This window comes from Harpia harpyja, chromosome 17, assembly GCF_026419915.1.
Source record: "Harpia harpyja isolate bHarHar1 chromosome 17, bHarHar1 primary haplotype, whole genome shotgun sequence".
NCBI lineage: Eukaryota > Metazoa > Chordata > Aves > Accipitriformes > Accipitridae > Harpia > Harpia harpyja.
Window position 1 is genome coordinate 8,425,940 of NC_068956.1, and position 16,608 is coordinate 8,442,547.

Consider the following 16,608-nt stretch of genomic DNA (forward strand, 5'->3'; position numbering starts at 1 on the left):
GGAGGCTCTGCTCTCCCCAGGAGCCACATCACAGCAGTGCTCCAGCAGCGGCTGGTTGTGTTTCGATCTTGCACTCTCGTTTGGTTTTGGAGACGTGCTCAGACAAGCCCAAAGCTCCAGCTGCATCCCCAGCCAGCACCCGGGACCCGTGTGCCGACTTTGAAAGGGTTTCTGTCCACCCCGCGTGCAAGCCCTGAAGCGTGCACGTACTTTCACCATCGCCCAATGATGTTTTGTTCTCAGTTATTTCTCGCAACTCACAAACCGTGCTGGATTAACCCATTCGGAGCATCCCTTCACCGCAGCATGAGCATTTCAATCCTTATTCCTTCAGGGGAAAAAAGGACTTCCAACAACAATGATGAAGCCAATTTAAGAAACAAACTCACCAAAAACGTGAGGGCTGCCAGGAATACCTTAGTTATCCACAGAGGTTAAAATTTTATTTTGATATAAAAATTAAATAGCAAAGTTGTTTGTTTTTTTTTTTACAGTGATAAATTAGAAATTTACAGTACATACATTGAAGTAGATATATTTTCTGTACACCCCAAAATAATCAGTGTCTATTTCCTTAGAATTCGGAAAAAGGAGCTAACTTGTCTGTTTAATGTAAGAGCTAAGCTTGTACCTCTCCAGCAGATGCTTCTGAAACCTGCAGTGAGAAGAGCACACGCTGAAGGGGGAGAGAGGGGAGCAGGGACTGCCCGAGGAAGGTAACTGCTGTAAAGTTTCTAGTTGTATAACCACAGCAACTGCGCTTCCAAGACAGGATTAGTCACACATTTTTTGGCTTTAAATTCATAACAACATTGAAACGAGAGAACATCCGAGTTGCACATACCCACTCTTCTCAACCACTGGGTTTTAGGCTATCTATCTGCTGTGACTTCCCACTCACACAGCCCCGAAGTGGAGCAAGGTAAATGCACGTGGATCAATACATTTATGGAATGGTTTCATTGCTGCAACACCTAATTTTGCTTTGGGTTGGTACAGTGTCCCCCTGATTGCTTGGGAAAGATGTTCCTTCAGGAACAGCAGCTGGTGCCTCTCCCCAGTCCACCTCCTCCCCATAGTATTTTGGGTCCCTCACACTCTTTAATGGAACATCCCCCCAGGTCCCTCATAGGGCTACACAGTGCTATCCTCATCCGACTCACTTCCAACGTCTCAAATCACTGGGGACACCCGTCTGTCACAGTCACCAGGGTCACAGGCAGAGATGCAGGGATCTGATAACAAGGAACTACTTAACATTCACTTCTGTGTACATAACATGGTTAAAAACGCTGTTTATTGAATCAGTCAGGTCAAACATGGGTTGTATCGGCCAGGAGAGTATCCAAACCATTTCAGAGTGAAGGACACTTGAGTGAACATGACACCTTGGCACAGCCCAATACCAGGTTACAAGAAAAGGCTACACCTGTGTCCTCACCCCGTGAAAGTCAACATATAGCTGCTGACTTTACATCCCTCTCTGCGCCAGGAGAAAGATCTCACGATGGAGAAACTCGGCCATCTGAAGAGCTCCTACTTGCAGAACTCCTTGTCCACAGAGGAATAACCAGATCCAAACACAACACTAATAGCGAAAGACTTCACGGAGACGATGAAAAGGCTCGGCTGGTATGTGGCATTGGCCAAGACAATGCTTGTGCGTCTTGAGCAGAATGTGTCAAGTTGTCACTTGTTCTGCTGGAGAGGGAGCCCAACCGCAAAGACTGCAATTAGGGTTTGTTTGGGGTTTCATTTTGTGGTTTGGTTTTTTTTTTTTTTTTTAAAAAAGTGCTCTAGCACATGTTTCAACATTGACATTGAAACAATACGCACTTCTGGGACAGATTAGTGCTCACGGCCAGAGCTGGAATGAATTGTGGTTTGGGAAGAACATGGGGCACCTGTGTGAAAAGCGAGGACTGCAACAGAGCAGTGCCTGTTCTCAGCTGCCCTCGAAGGTCGCGCAAGTCGGGGCACCGGGGTGGATGCTCTGCAGCTGACAAGGTTCCACACAAACAAATGAAGCAAAAGTTTAGGGCACACAGATAAAACCGAAGGTCCTTCAAAGGAATAGTGCATCAGAACAGTGTTCTCTTAAGTGCTTCTGGGATATTTCTATTTGCATCACCTTTTTTATTAGCCAAATGAGCCCCCTACATGAGGTTCAAGCTCCCCGTGAGCACAAGCTGACGCCTCCTCAAATAAAAGGATAAGAAAACTCAACAGTTGCTGTGAAACAACATTATTCAGCAAGAAGTTGGATCTCTTCTCTTGGGATCCCTTTACAAAAACTGGGGACTGAGGACTGAAGGACTGCTCACGTTCTGCATGTAAATATATATTAAAAAAAACCCCCAAACTCCATAGCTGTCAGTGAGCAATTGGAGCATCGTTGTGAGGCAGTCAGCTGTACTGCGATGTCATGGGCTGAGAATGTTCTTTTAATTGTAACTGACACACATAATTACACAACTGATCTGTGTGAACATGAGGTTGCCAAGGAACTTAACATTTCACTTCTCCCCAGACTGGCGTCTGCGGCGATACCATCGCACTGAATGAAATATATTAAGACTTAATTGCTTCATGCAATTGGTCTCCACAGAGAGCCAGGTACGTTTACATGGAGAAAACTGGCATTGTTTGAAGAGACCCTCAACTCATTTTTCGCTTTCCTGGAGGAAGGAACATTATAATGTAAGACTTTATTTAAAGCTATTAAATACAGCAGAATAAAGTAGTCCGCTGGAAACAGCAGGAGCACCTGAAGGGACAGGAGTGGAGGCAGGCGGATAACGATAATCCATGCAGAAGACCATACACAGTTTCCCAGCTCCCACTGACTCCTCTACTTCTGACAATGGCCTTGAGTAAAGCTTTTAAAAAATTAGAAATACCAATAGAACCACAGAATAGTTCAGGTGGGAAGGGACCTAGGGAGGTCCAAATTCCTGCTCAAGGCAGAACCAACTCTCAATTCAGACCAGCTTACAGATGGTAAAAACAATGAGTCGAAATTATTATTAGACCATCAGATGACTTAAAGAATCCTCCTCACTAATACCGCACTAAATCCTACTCATTATGGGTAACTCTCAGACCTGGAACGTCCACTTGGTATTTGCTGGAGACCCTGAGCCTTGGCTGACTTGTGGAGTCCCCTCTGTATGGGAGCAACAGAATTCCCCAGGGCATAAAGACACAAACCTCGGTAGGCGCTTCCTTCACGACGCTGGACTCGGAAAGAAGACATCTAACTGAGGTCCTGGGTGCTCTGTCTTCTGGTAACTGGCCCCTAAATCAGCCCAGAATTTGGCCCTGCACTGCCTTTCCTCCATCAGCTACAAGACGATGAAAACAACATCCCACAGCTGTGGGCTACAGTCCCTCAGCTTCTAAAGACTTCAGTGTATTGCATCCTGCTTTATTTAAAAAAAAAAAAAAAAAAAAAAAAAGGGAAGATAATGTGTTTGGATACTTCACAGCTTTTAAAGCCTTCCTGGGCTTTCCTATTTTGGGCAGCACGGTTTATGGCTATTGTATCTGCAGCATGATCCTTTTGCTGTTTATTCTTTAAGGCTTTTTTTTCCATCCCTCAGAGACAGGTTGTGTAACCGTCTCCCTACTCTACTCCCAACATTTACACAGCAATGCTTACACACGATCAGTCCTTCACGGGAGAGCAGACCATCGGGGTGCCGTCCTGTTCTCACACCACGGTCTCGTTCCCTTTCCCAGGTTTCACCCAACCATCTGCTCTCTTCTCCCGTTTCACTTTCCCTGAGTTCACCAGTCTGTTCGAGCACTTCTGCCACGTGTGCAGAGTTTTGGCTGACCAGATCCACATACCTGATGTAATACCCACCAGGAGGGACATGAAAATTTTGAGCATCTCCACTGCCATATTGGAATCATCTGCCGAATAGCGGAAAACGGCCCAGTTGGAGATTTCGTAGAAATAACAGGCAATGACACACGTTGCCGGGACGGTGTACAGCACTGAAAAGACACCGATTTTGACCATCAGCCTTTCCAGTTTGTCAGTTTTAGTTCCATCTTTCTGGAGATTAGACCTGATTTTAAATAAGGCCACTAGTCCCGCTGCAATGAATAAAGTCCCAATGACCAGGTAGGTAAAAAGCGGAGCGACGACAAAGCCCGTCAGCGCATCTAGGTTCTGGTTCCCAACGTAGCACAGACCGGTGAGCTCATCTGCGTCTACCAGTCTCATAATCAAAATGACGATGGTCTTCACGGCGGGGATAGCCCAGGCTGCAATATGGAAATAAGAGCTGTGCATTTCTATAGCTTCATGGCCCCACTTGAGTCCTGCAGCCAGAAACCAGGTCAATGTCAGAATAACCCACCAGATGGAGCTAGCCATCCCGAAAAAGTACATCAGCAAGAAAATTATAGCACATCCTGTGTTCTTAAGACCTTCTTGGATAAGAACAGGTTCTGCTGCCTCTTCAAAATCACAGGATATCCTTTCCCGGCCCACAGTTAGCCTCACAATATAAGCAATGCTATAAATATTGTAGCACATGCTCAAAAATATGATTGGGCGCTCCGGGTAGGAAAATCTGGATGAATCAATCAGGAAGGTCAGGACTGTGAAGGCAGTTGAGATGAAGCATAGACTGGCCCAGACGGCCATCCAGATATCTGTGAATTCCTTAGCTGACCTGCTGTAGAGACCAGCGTCGTAGCCGCACTTGAGGACACAGTTCAAGCTTCTCTTCACCCAGATGTACTGATCCGAGTTAGATCCCATGCTGTGGCACTCTTCTCCAGGCTGCAAGGAGGTCTTGCTGTGAAGGGGAACCTCTTCGTCTCCGGGGCCCTCCATGCACATGTGGTTGTGATCATTCTGGGGTGGGAACTTGCTGCAGTTTAGGCTATCCGGCCAGGCAAATCCAAATTCTTTTAAAACGGGTTCGCATCTTCTTTTGACGGAGAGGCACATGCCACCGCAGGGACCTATGGGGATGTTAATCTTCTCTGTGCACATTGGGACGTAGACCGAACAAAGGAAGAACTGGAAGAGAGAAACAGAAATCACAAGCGTGTTACGGGAAAATGACACAGGTCAAAATATAACGAGTTTTCTCTTTTTGCCTTTTTAGCAGTAATATTTGGTCCTTTGCCTTAAAAAACAGGAAGCAGCATAAAACAAATAAACCAAGAACAATAAAAACAAAGGAGAAAAAAAAAAAACAAACCCTAACAGTGTTGTCTTCTTTCAGTTCGAATGTGGTCCCAAGCCAAAGCCTGAACGTTTTACTCCCCAGATTAACTCCATGTAAATTTGGCCCATCGGTTTCAATAAAGCCAGTGGGATTTAGCCAGACGTAAACCTCAAGGGTGCGATTTAGGAAAGCAAAAAACCAAACTGATGCGGTTTAAACAAATACATGTATCTGTTCTAGGCGCTGCCTGGATATTACAGCTCACAAACACGCAGGAGAAAAGGCATTTATTGAAGTACTTTGGTTCGCGATCTTCCTAGAGGAACGGCTCTTCCTTTCGCCATACGGGCACGTACGTATTTACACCGGTAATGAAACACCGTCCTTCTCTCGGCTTTTGAATAATCGCGATTCTGCGACGCGACAGCCTAAGGGGGATGGCGCGCTCATTGGGGAGCTCTGCCCCACGCAACGAGCCGCGGTTTGTCCGATGAAGCCCACGCCCGTGGGGAAGACAAGGCTCTCGCCGTTCGTTCGCCTGGGAGAGGGGGAAACCCGGGGAGGGGGTCCCTCCCGAGCAGCCCGCCGCTCCCGGGAGCCAGCTCCCTCGGTTTCCCGTTCACGGGGGTCGCAGCACCTCGGGTACAACAGAAACGCGGGGGGGGGGGGGGGGGGGCAGCGACCAGCCGGAGCTCCGGGAGCTTCCCCGGGACCTCGCCGCTCCCCACGCACAAAGGGGACCCGCGGGGGGTTCCCCCGAACCCACCTGGAGCTGGCTGGAGCAGCCGTACTGGATGAGGGGGGTGAAGGTGGTGAGCTGCAGCTCCGCGTCCGCCTGCAGCTCGTGTCCCACCAGGTTGGGCATCTTGGTGACATTGTAGCCCAGGTTCTGGCACATGGCGATACGGATGGCGTCGCAACGCCGCTCCTCCTCGTCGCCGAACCCCCCCCGCCCGGCCGAGCAGCCCCGCCAGCAGCACGGCCAGCAGCCGGGCGCGACCGGCCGACCCCCCGCCGCCGCCCCCCGCCATGCTCCCCACCTGCCCCGGCCCGGCCCCGGCCCGGCTCCGGCCCGGCTCCGGCCCCGGCCCCGGCCCCGGCCCCGGCCGCGCCGTGCCGCACGGGCCGGCTCCAACGGGGAGGGGCCGGGGGCGGCTCCGCTATTAACCAGCCTCGCCGAGAAACTGCCCAGGGGAGGGACGGCACCTCCCCGCGTCGCCGCCCCCGCCCCGGGGAGCCCGGCCCGGCCCGCCCCACCCCCGGGGACGGGGACGGTCCTACCTGCGCCCCCCCACCCCGCCGCCAACGCTGCCTGGGGAGCCCCGACCCGCACCCCCGCCCCCGGGAAGCGCGCTGCCCCCCGGCTGCATCCCACCGCTGCGGGCAAGGGTGTCCCCCGTCCCCCCCTTCTCCTTCGTGGGGACGCCCTACCTGCAGCCCCCGTCCCTCAGAAACACCCCGCGGAGCCCTGTCCCTGCCCCCCCCAGGCACCCCCTTCCTTCCCTCCCTCCCTCCCGTGCGCCCGGTGCCCCCGCAGACATCCCCACCGTCCCCGCCGTGCCTCCCCGGCGTGGGTGCTGGTCCCAGGGGCTCCCCTGGGCACCCAGGTCCAGCTCCCCAGGGAGAGGGTGGGCTGAGACACCCCCCCCCCCCCCCGCGTGTTGGGGCCCACCGTGCCCCAGCCCTGCCCTCGCTTCTGGCCTGTCTTTCTTCAGCCAAGGGTGCTCAGCCTCTTCGCTGCCGGGTTAAAAGTGTCCGGGTTGGCTTTCTAAGCTGCCGTGTTTTCTTTCTGACGCTGGCCGATGGGTTACGTCTGGGGTTTAGTGGGTTTTTTTCATCGGGGCCAAGAAACCTGGAGGGCACTGCTAGGTACCTTCTGGCATTTCTACAGACCACCATAAAACAAGAAAGTGTGGATGAAGCATTCGTGGACTTGGAGGGGAAAGGCCTGGATGATTAAGCAGACCTTTAACATGTCAGCGGGAGGAGGGATTAAGAGCGGAGAAAAGAGGCTCATGCTTAGATTCTCTCAGTATTATTTACACCTGTAATAAAATCTGGTTGAGCTGGTTGTGCCTTTAGCAAAAATATGTCATCTATTAATGAATTGTTTGTAAAGCACTTTGAAAATGTTCGTAAAGCCCTGGTTAAGCGACCTCTTACCGTGCGTGTACGGCGTGTGGCATGTGCATGTGCTCCTGAGCATGTCGGTCGCGAGCAGCTATGCCTCCGTACGCACCTCGGGGCCTCCGCTTCTCCCCAGGGTCTCCCGGCTGCATCACCGGGCTAAGACTAAGACAAAGACTAACAGACCAAGGCAGTGCTTAACAGTGGCTCCTTTCCAGGCACGAGACCCTAAACCGCGGCAAAACCCACGCTGTGAAGTGCCCCGTGCTCGGTCACTGCAGGTTTTCCCACTGCGGCTCCATCGCTGTTGGGTTTTTTTCACCCCTGAGATGCGGGAAACGTGTGTGTGAGCTGTTCTGCGATGTTGTAGGGACTGAGTGGCTTTAAGTGTGCTTTCCTCCAGCAAGATGGATAGTGTTTTAATTGAGGTTTCATGAGCGTAGATATTTACATAGCTCTCATCACCGTAATACTTTACAGCTAGCTCCAAGAAACAGTGCCTCTAACCTCACAAAGTCCTTGTGAGGCAGACAAGTAATATTATCTTAGCTTTTTAAACACGCAGGCAGACAGTGCTATAGTCCCAAGGTCAGGTAAAGAGTTGACGATGGAGTCAGCAACCCGACCATATCTTGCAAGACCCATATTTACTCCCAAGCTTTGCCGTCCGTAACCAGCAGCGCTCAGCTGCTAATCTGGGTGGGTGATAATGCTGAGAACGCACACAGTGTGCTGCTACGCACGGCCACCGAGCTGTTCCCAGCCCCACCGAGTCCACCGTCTACATCAGCCAAGCGTGGGGAATGGATGATGGGTGCTCTCCATACAAACACTCGAAACCAGGAGGCAGAGAAGTTTTTGGGTTTTTTTTGTCCAAATTGTGTAGGAAGGAAGACTAGAGGGAGGATCATGGTGACCTTAAAAACTATGAATCTTTGTCTCAGTGTATGAAAACCCTTTTCATTTGCAGTCTTCTGCTGCAGTTAGGCACCGAAGCAGAGTTTGCTGCTACCAGAATACGACCTTTGCCTAATTCCCATGGAAAAATTCACCTACTGCATATTCAGGAGTTACGCAGCAAAACCCTCCGCCCGTGGACCTGGTCCTTGGACTCAGTAAAGGGGCAGGGGGGCATTTTAAAGCTACAGTGGACACAAGTACCTTTTTAGAGGAAGAACTCCCCCCCCCCCCCCAAAACCCTTACTGCTATTGCCTTTTCTTTGAAAACACAAAGTAAATATTAGAAAGTGCTACACTGCTGTGTTTGCTTTGGAAAGTCTTTTAGATAACGGGAATTAGTTTTCAAAACAAGAGCGCTGGGAGAGGCGGTGGCAAATCACACGAGAAGTCAGAGTTGGAAAAAATGGTAATTACCCTGCTTTGAACCTTATGCATATATTAACAGTGATTAAATGTCACCATGATAAGCACGTACATGATAGTTTCCTTAAACAGATCAAAATAAGAAACCTCTGGGATAGTGGGTTTATAGATTCTTAGATTACTGGGCAGTGTGAGACGCTGGCCTGAATCCGGCACGCCACAAGCCATGCTCCTTTCTTGATTATTGCCTGACCTACAGCACATTTTTTTTAATAAATCTGATTTTGAGGTTGCTTTCGTTAAAATATCAGCAGCCACCCCGATAATTATTATTTATTGTGGCTGCCAATAATTATATTTGGTTTCTAGTCTGCGTTATCTTCAGCTTCCAGCCACTGACTTTTGTTCTATCTTTGCCGGCCAGGTTGAGAAGTCATTACCGAGATTATCCCTGTAGGTAATGTCAGGCTGCGATTAAGTCACCCTTTGACCTTTTCGTAGTAAGCAAAATAGATTGAACTTCCTGAGTTTCTTACTGTAAGGCGTCTTTTCCAATTCTTTAATCATACTTTTGATTTTAAAGGAGCAAGATTTGACCCTGCTGTTCGAAAAGCACTTTCAGTCCAAACCATCCTTTACAGTCTTAATGGATATGTCTGAATTAGTAGCTGAAGCATCCCTGGTCTCTTTAGATCAGCTAGGATAGGCAGACACTTGCAGAAGGCAACTCACATAATAGGAATTCCATGAATATAAAATCCTACTTATAATTTATTATTATCTTGTTATTACTATTTCCCCCTTAAGTTTGTATGTGGGTTTTCTGCATACGTATTAAAGTATGGGCATATTTTTACGTTACAAAAATAAATAACGCTTACCAGCATCTCTGAGAGTCTTCCATCATCTTGCAGGGTATCTGAGAAGGTTCAGAACTCTTCTCTGAACTTTGATATCACCGTCACAGAGAGTTCTTTAAAGATCTTGGATACAAGTTATCTAAACGTGCAGGGGTTTTAGAATGTGTAACTTCTAGAGCTGTTTTGGGACATTGAAATTGTAAGAATGCACTAGTTACTATTAGATATCTCTATCATGCAACTCATATATATTTTCCAACATACAACAAAAATATCTCTTGGACGCTTCTGTCACCTGTTTTGTTTACTGACAATTCCAGAACTTCCATCGGGTGATGGACTAGTACCATGAGTGACTTTCTCTTGGCCTCAGTTTACATAAAACGCTATTGTCTTTGACCATCTGTCCAATAATTTTTTGGTTTTGCTTATTTTATCACATTCTTGTCATTCCTTTTGGATTTATATTAATTCAAATCAATGTCTCCTTTCTACTGTTTGACATCTATGCTTTTCTTAAACTTAATTAACTTTTTAATTTTTTCTTTAATTTTTCCATCTACAAAGTTAGCCAAATTTTTTAATCAAGACAGATCACTTTCCTTATTCAGTGATGGCTTTTCAAGCACCTAGTAATATATTTAAAATGGATTCCTAATTACTATTCACATGCTTAATATAAATTCTCTCCGCTACTTACTTCTGTACTTTGTGAGGCTGGCCTTTTTGAAGTAGGAAATATGTCTATTCCCTGATCTGCATTTATCCTGCTGTATTTATCCGTTATAATCAGCATTTCAATTGTCCAGTAACAGTCAGAAAAGAAATGGTTTGTTTTGTCATGACACTTCAAGTGAACATGGCTCTACTCGACCTCGGGAGAAAAAACAGCGCAGTGAGCTGCATATGTATTTATGCATATATATACACATATGCTAATACACACACACATTTTTATATAGAAAATGTTCATATATAATACCAGTGCACAAGGTAGTGCACAGAGTGGCACTCTGATTCAATGACGTTGAATCAATCAACATTGATCTCTGTGGGGCAGAATGTGTCCCAGACCTTAAAATAAAGTATACAGTATGTGCAAACTTACCTGCCATGGTGCATTGTAGCATCCTTCTGGGCCTGATCCAGTGGGATTTGGCTCCTGATGCTCTCAGGATACTTTACTTAGGTTTCTACCTTTGGTGTCTCCATGTGAGCCAGCTCGCTCTGCCAAGGGAGACCCAGACAGTACCAGCAATGGAGTCTCGAGGGCAGGTCTCCTGACGTGCTGTTAATGTCTGTTTTCATGCAGACATAACTGTAATTTACTTTAAAGTACTTTGGTGCAGCTAAGCTGTGACACACAGATCCCATATCTGGATTCACATGTGTAATTCCTCGCATGCCAACATGGGTCAATAGTTGCTCCATGACCCCTGAAAGTCAATATTTTGGTCTGCACAGAGACCTCAGAATTTGGTTTTGTAGCATTGTAAGCAGGAAATTTCAGTGCTACTTAACATGCAACATTTTAAGAAATCCTTTGCATTCAGATAGCATCAACAAGTTTGACAAAGCAAGATTTTTCAGATTATTCGTGCGGTTAGAAATCCAGCAGGCACAGATGTATCACACACAATGTTCAACGGGGCACTGAAAGCAAAGCTGGCCATAACTTTCATAAGATGAAAGGTGCCCATATAAAGGTCACTTCATCTATGTGTTAGTATTTTTTTCACACAGGTATTTCTCTTTCTGGGCTTAAGAATAACTTTAATTCTGTTTTTTTTCAAACAGTTTTCCCAAAGCCTCTTTCCTTAAATAATTCAGAGGTTGATATAACTCTCCAACCAGATTAGCAGAAAAGACAAGAAGTTGCGAGGCAAAGTCACTGACAGGATCCGGTGAGATAAAAACATCTGCACAGTGTTTTTTTCAGAGTTTAGCTACATTTATATAATGTATTAAAATACAAACCCGTCCAAAACAACCAGCCCTCCTCCCTTGCCTGATTTTACTAGACTTCTCAGGAAAGCTCTGCTGCACAGATCCAGTGTGCCCAATTTCAAGAAAATCTGTTCCTTTTGGGAAAATTAGTAGACTGTTTGGAAAATCAGACCATGGTGGAGGCAAAATTCAGCCTGAACTTTAGAGTCAGTGCTTCTGCCTCCCCAAATGACTTTCAGTTTGAACTGCTACTCATCTTTTCTTCTATAATGCTCAGAGATTCACATTTTGGCTTGAAATTTCCCACACTTGACCTTAGCCCAAGGGATTATTTTTTTTTCTGGAAAATTATGAACAGTTTTCTTCTGAGAAAATTGTTCAGAAGCCCCTTTTTTTTAAATGCTTAGATAACTCCAAAACAGCTTGGTTTTGTAACTTGAGATTTGGCATGTGCAGGGTGCAATCCTGATGGAGGAATGCACTTTTTGTCTCATTTGAACAAATTTCATTTCGCAATAGCAAATTAGCCTGAAAGTTTTGGAAATAATAGACCAATCATTCACAAGGCATGATTTAACCGTGGTAGAAAATGACAGGCTGAGTTCTCTCTCTCTGAGAGGTCACGAGTCTTGTTTTATAAATACGGCTTAGTTTCATTTTTGCAGAGTCATCTTTCCCTCTAAATCTTTCTGCGTCCTGTTTTGCTTTAACTCTATGGCAGCATCGGAGGTTATTTCCCATACATTTGCTCTCCACAAGTAGCGTTGTACTTGGCTTTCAGTGGCATTTTGCACGTTCTGTAAAGCAAATTTCACTGGACATGATTTAAGAAGGACTCTTTCTGCCTTGCATGGCATGCTGAATTAAATTACTGCTCCTCACTCACCCAGATTGCACCCACTCCTGGTCCTCACATCCAGTTGTCACCCACATCACACAAACCTGCTTAGGGACAGAGGGGATAGATGTTTTTGAAAGCATCCTATAATCCTTTCTCCTCAAGTGTATTACCCAAGAGGTAAATACTAAACTTTTAAACATCTAAATTAATTGATTTATTACTCAAGAAGTAAATACCAAGCTTTTAAACATGGAAATTAATGAATTAATTAATTTTTTAAACTTTGGAAATTAAGTTAGGCTGAGATATAAATCCCTCAACGTAAGAGCTGAGAAGGTGGATTTGCCGATACGCTTCAGCTGGTTTGCACTGCTCCAGCGATACCACGACGAGCTGGTTTAATCAATCAGTTATTGCAGGCTTAAGGTTGTTCTGTGTCATTGGAGCAGCACAGAGCTGTCAAGCGTGCTGATGAATCTGGCCACAAACCTTAAAATGTACTATTTTTCCCCATTAAAAAGCCCATGTGAGCTGATACGCTGTGTTTAATTACATAACAACGAGTATTGACTTGCAGGGCACGGCTGGAAAAAAAACCTTCTTTGTATTGTGTTAGGCAGGCGGTGGGTCATTCTCCTGGGAAAGAAATTCGACATCTGCCAGGAGGTGAAGTTTGCTGCACTCACACTGCTTTTGTAGCGTCTGTGAATACACAAAGGGGGACTGGATACAACAGTGAAACCTGTCCCCTTGCTGGTAGGGACTGTTGGCACGACTCTCACAAGGAGCCGCTTCGCGCGCCAGTAAAGTGGCTTTAAGTTATACACACGGCTGCCTTCAGGTCCTTACAGAATCGCAGAGAAGTTTAAATAGGCAGCAATACTTGACTCTTCCAGTTCTAGTTGGACTGCCCGGTTTACAGTGGCACTATTCTTCACTTTGTGGGCCATTTAAAACATAGTCACCGAGTGCTAATTATTTCCAAATTCCAGTCTCCTCGGCAATTTTTCTAATTTTTTTGATTTATTATAGGTTGTTTTCTCTTTAAATGATCACAGTATGCACTCAGTTTGGGAGCTGGTATAATTATTTCATTTAAGGAGATGAGTTTTTGCTAATATATTTATACATATAGCATGGACATAATTGCAAAAGATACCTGCTTTATTCTGCTCCCTCTTCCAGTGTAGTTTCTTCCCCTTTCTCACACAGACAGAGCTGCTCTTCCATAAACCATTCGTATATGACATTCATAGCTTTCCTTTTTGCCTATTCCTACACAGCTAAAGCAGTGCTACATTCATATGAAGACAAACACATAAACTTCATACCAGACAGTGAGAAGGACTGGTTTGGCAAGTCTTTGGCAAACAGGTTTCTTAATTTCTATCCAAGTTGGCAAATTAATCGTATGGATTACTGTTACACAGACTAAAGGACTTTCAAAATTAGTCTGAGCATAAATAATGTCATTCACTCTTGTCCAGAAGGCTTTGCTGTCATTTTACATTTACCTTCTGTTCCTTGCATGCGTACAGGTGATTACGTGGCGTGCAACCCACCTTACCCTATGTGCATATATGCTCTTCCTCTGACTCCCTGACAGGGTAGGTCCAGGTACTAATTGTCAGAAAACTAACAAAATAAAATAAATAGTCCCATGATGATGAGGAGGGGTGGTGTGACCACAAAAGAAAACAGATCAGCTTAGATTGGCTTCAACTGTCAAGGAACCACACCCTCATGCTTTTCTACCGTGCTGATCACGATGGTATTTTAGCACTGTACCGAGGTTTTGTTATCAATGGAACAAATGCAGAATTTTATTTTTATTATTGCTGGATCAAGCATTTGAGTACATACTGATCTTTCGTTCTTGAGCAGCGTAATTTATATTTGGAGGCTGACAATTAATCTAGTTCCCCACAGACATATAGATGAACTTAGAAAACACGGACAGTTTATGTGAATTCCATTTTTCTCAGGCATTTTTATTCCTCAGAGAGACTTTCATGGGGCCAAATTACCATGTATACTAGATTACCATGATATTTCAGTTCCTTATGGTAAAAGTTCATGTCATTCATTACTGTTGACACTATACACACATCCTTGGGGAACTATCAAAAATATAAAAAGAAAACTCCTAAAAATGTGCATAAAAAACACAAGAAAGCTGCCATTTAACCCAAATATTCCCCAAGCAAAACTAAAGCCAATTATTTCCCAAATACAAAAATTTCAGGCCACAGCTGGGCACAGGGCTGTATTGAGAGGGAAGGTTATTACTCAGCTTATGACAGAAAATCACTCCAGATATATGAAGTAATCAGCTGGAAAGAAGATCAACACGCAAACCCCTTTGCTCTCAACGCAAGGTGCAAAGCAGTGAAGGGTCAGGCTCCCAATTTAGACAAAAGCCACTGTATCTGCTCCTCCAGTGCAGCCAGTTCCTGAGGCTAAGACCTAGACTGACCCCTCCTTATTTTAATCTCGCAGGAAAGGCTCTCGAGGGTGCACTTTGCCACCACCCCAAGACCACTGCAATGGAGGACGACCACTGAAAAGGCCAGTGATGCCCCAAACCCTGCCTCTCCTTCCTACGCATCTGATGTAGGGGTTGTGCAGCCAAGGATGACTTTTTTGATAGGTTTTGCCATTGCTAGGTTAGCCTGCCGTCAAATCCTGCGTAGTCAAGGCAGGCAGAGAAGGTACTCGAGAGTCCAGATCAGATCTAATGGGGCTGCGCGGGAGATGCTCCACTCTGACTATCAAAGGAGCTTAGGATGCCTATCTATCTCATTCCTTAGTTCCTCCAGGTAGTTGGGTAAAGTTAAGAGGAACTAACATAGGCTCAAGTGTAATAAGAGGGTGGGGATTAATGAAGAACTTATGCAAGAACCCTTGGGCAACAGTGCATGACTGTAGGATAAATTTTCTTGATTTCAACCCGACTAGAGGATGATTTTAACACCTTTATTGTAAGACTAGCACACAAAGTGTAATGATGCCATGCCACTCCAGCCTCTGAATTATGAAAGGATGAACTGGGTCCCAAGCACATGATTTCAGTAAGTAAAAAGCCAGCATTTCAGGAGATCATTTGTGAAGTAGACACATGGGAAAAGAGGATTTTCAAAAGTCCTTCTAGAAAGTGGTACTGGTAAGAGATGGCCCTGGGGTTTATTTTCTTCAGCTAAAACAAACTGAGATGCTGGATGTTAAATGATGTTTGTTTTGAGACAATGAGCTTCTGGTAAGCTGTGCTGCAAACCTGTATATCTCTTTTTTTGGATCATCAATAATTATAGCTCCTCTGTACAGTGGTAATAGGTGTATACTCTTTCAACCTGGGCTATATAGTTAACTTAAAATTTCGCTTTGTCATCTGAAAATATGCTTTTCTGCACTATTTCTACTTAAAATCTTTCTCCCTAAACAGAGATGGATGCAGTTCAGTGGGGGTGGGAGGGCCGGGAGGAGGTATACTTTCTTGCGCACATTGTGATTTCCCATGTAAAGTTTACTAAAGTTCTGGTATGAGGGAACTTATTTGACATATATCATTTGGATCAACGTTGCTTCATGGCGTTGAGATATAAATTGCACAGCCATGGACATCAGGTCATTAACCATTCTTAGCGCCTTGGTTTTACGGGCAGTATGCCAACCCAGCCAGGGCTGTATCAGTTCTCCCCCTTGGCTTTTGACCAAAGAGATCTGTATAAAACATTACCATTACACCTCTTCTCCCCCCAAAATCAAGCAAAATTCTTTTATTTTCTATCAATAGGATGTAGAAGGAAGGTGCTTTCTTGGTGTGGGAGGGGAATGTAAAATGATATCATGTCTGACCAGTTACCTCATCTCTATGCACAGGCATATGCACATGCATACCGAACTCTAGCCAACGCAGTAAGTTTCCTGCTCCCTATCTTCAAAATCTTCCAGTGCTAAAAACCACTGTAAGAATATCAAGAGAAGCCATCTGACAGTGACATACATCAGGCTGCAAAATGACCTCTCCCAGGGAGTAGTGAAAGCCCTATCATTTATGTTATAAAGAATAGTAATTCTTAACACATGATGTGCACAAAGCTGGACAAATATTAGATGATCTGCAAAACATGCCTTTGAGATGTTACTGCTACACAGAGGCATGGATGGGGTTTTGGGCTTAGGGCCCAAAGACCAGACCTATTCCTATTAAAGAATTTACACTCAAGTTCATCTCTTCTAGCTGAGAACTCAGATACCAAGATAACCCCACAGCATTTACTTACAACTAAACAAAACACTGGAAACTGTTCTCTGGAAG

At 45.5% G+C, this 16,608-nt stretch overlaps 1 protein-coding gene across 1 annotated transcript; it reads right to left on the reverse strand.

The window, feature by feature from the left end:
* Window positions 1–1,275: 1,275 nt before the first annotated feature.
* FZD4 (frizzled class receptor 4) lies at window positions 1,276–6,215 on the reverse strand. Its single transcript, XM_052812852.1, has 2 exons — window positions 5,959–6,215; window positions 1,276–5,041 (listed from the first exon to the last, which is right to left on the reverse strand). The coding sequence occupies exons 1-2, from the start codon at window positions 6,088–6,090 to the stop codon at window positions 3,713–3,715; spliced, it is 1,461 nt and encodes a 486-aa protein (XP_052668812.1). The 5' UTR covers window positions 6,091–6,215; the 3' UTR covers window positions 1,276–3,712.
* Between the last annotated feature and the right edge of the window lie 10,393 nt (window positions 6,216–16,608).

Coding starts and splice junctions, on each gene's coding strand:
- FZD4 (XM_052812852.1), bottom strand. CDS start 6,090: ATGTGCCAGAACCTGGGCTACAATGTCACCAAGATGCCCAACCTGGTG. Junction 5,042..5,958: donor GCTGCTCCAGCCAGCTCCAG/GTGGGTTCGGGG, acceptor TCTCTCTTCCAG/TTCTTCCTTTGTTCGGTCTA.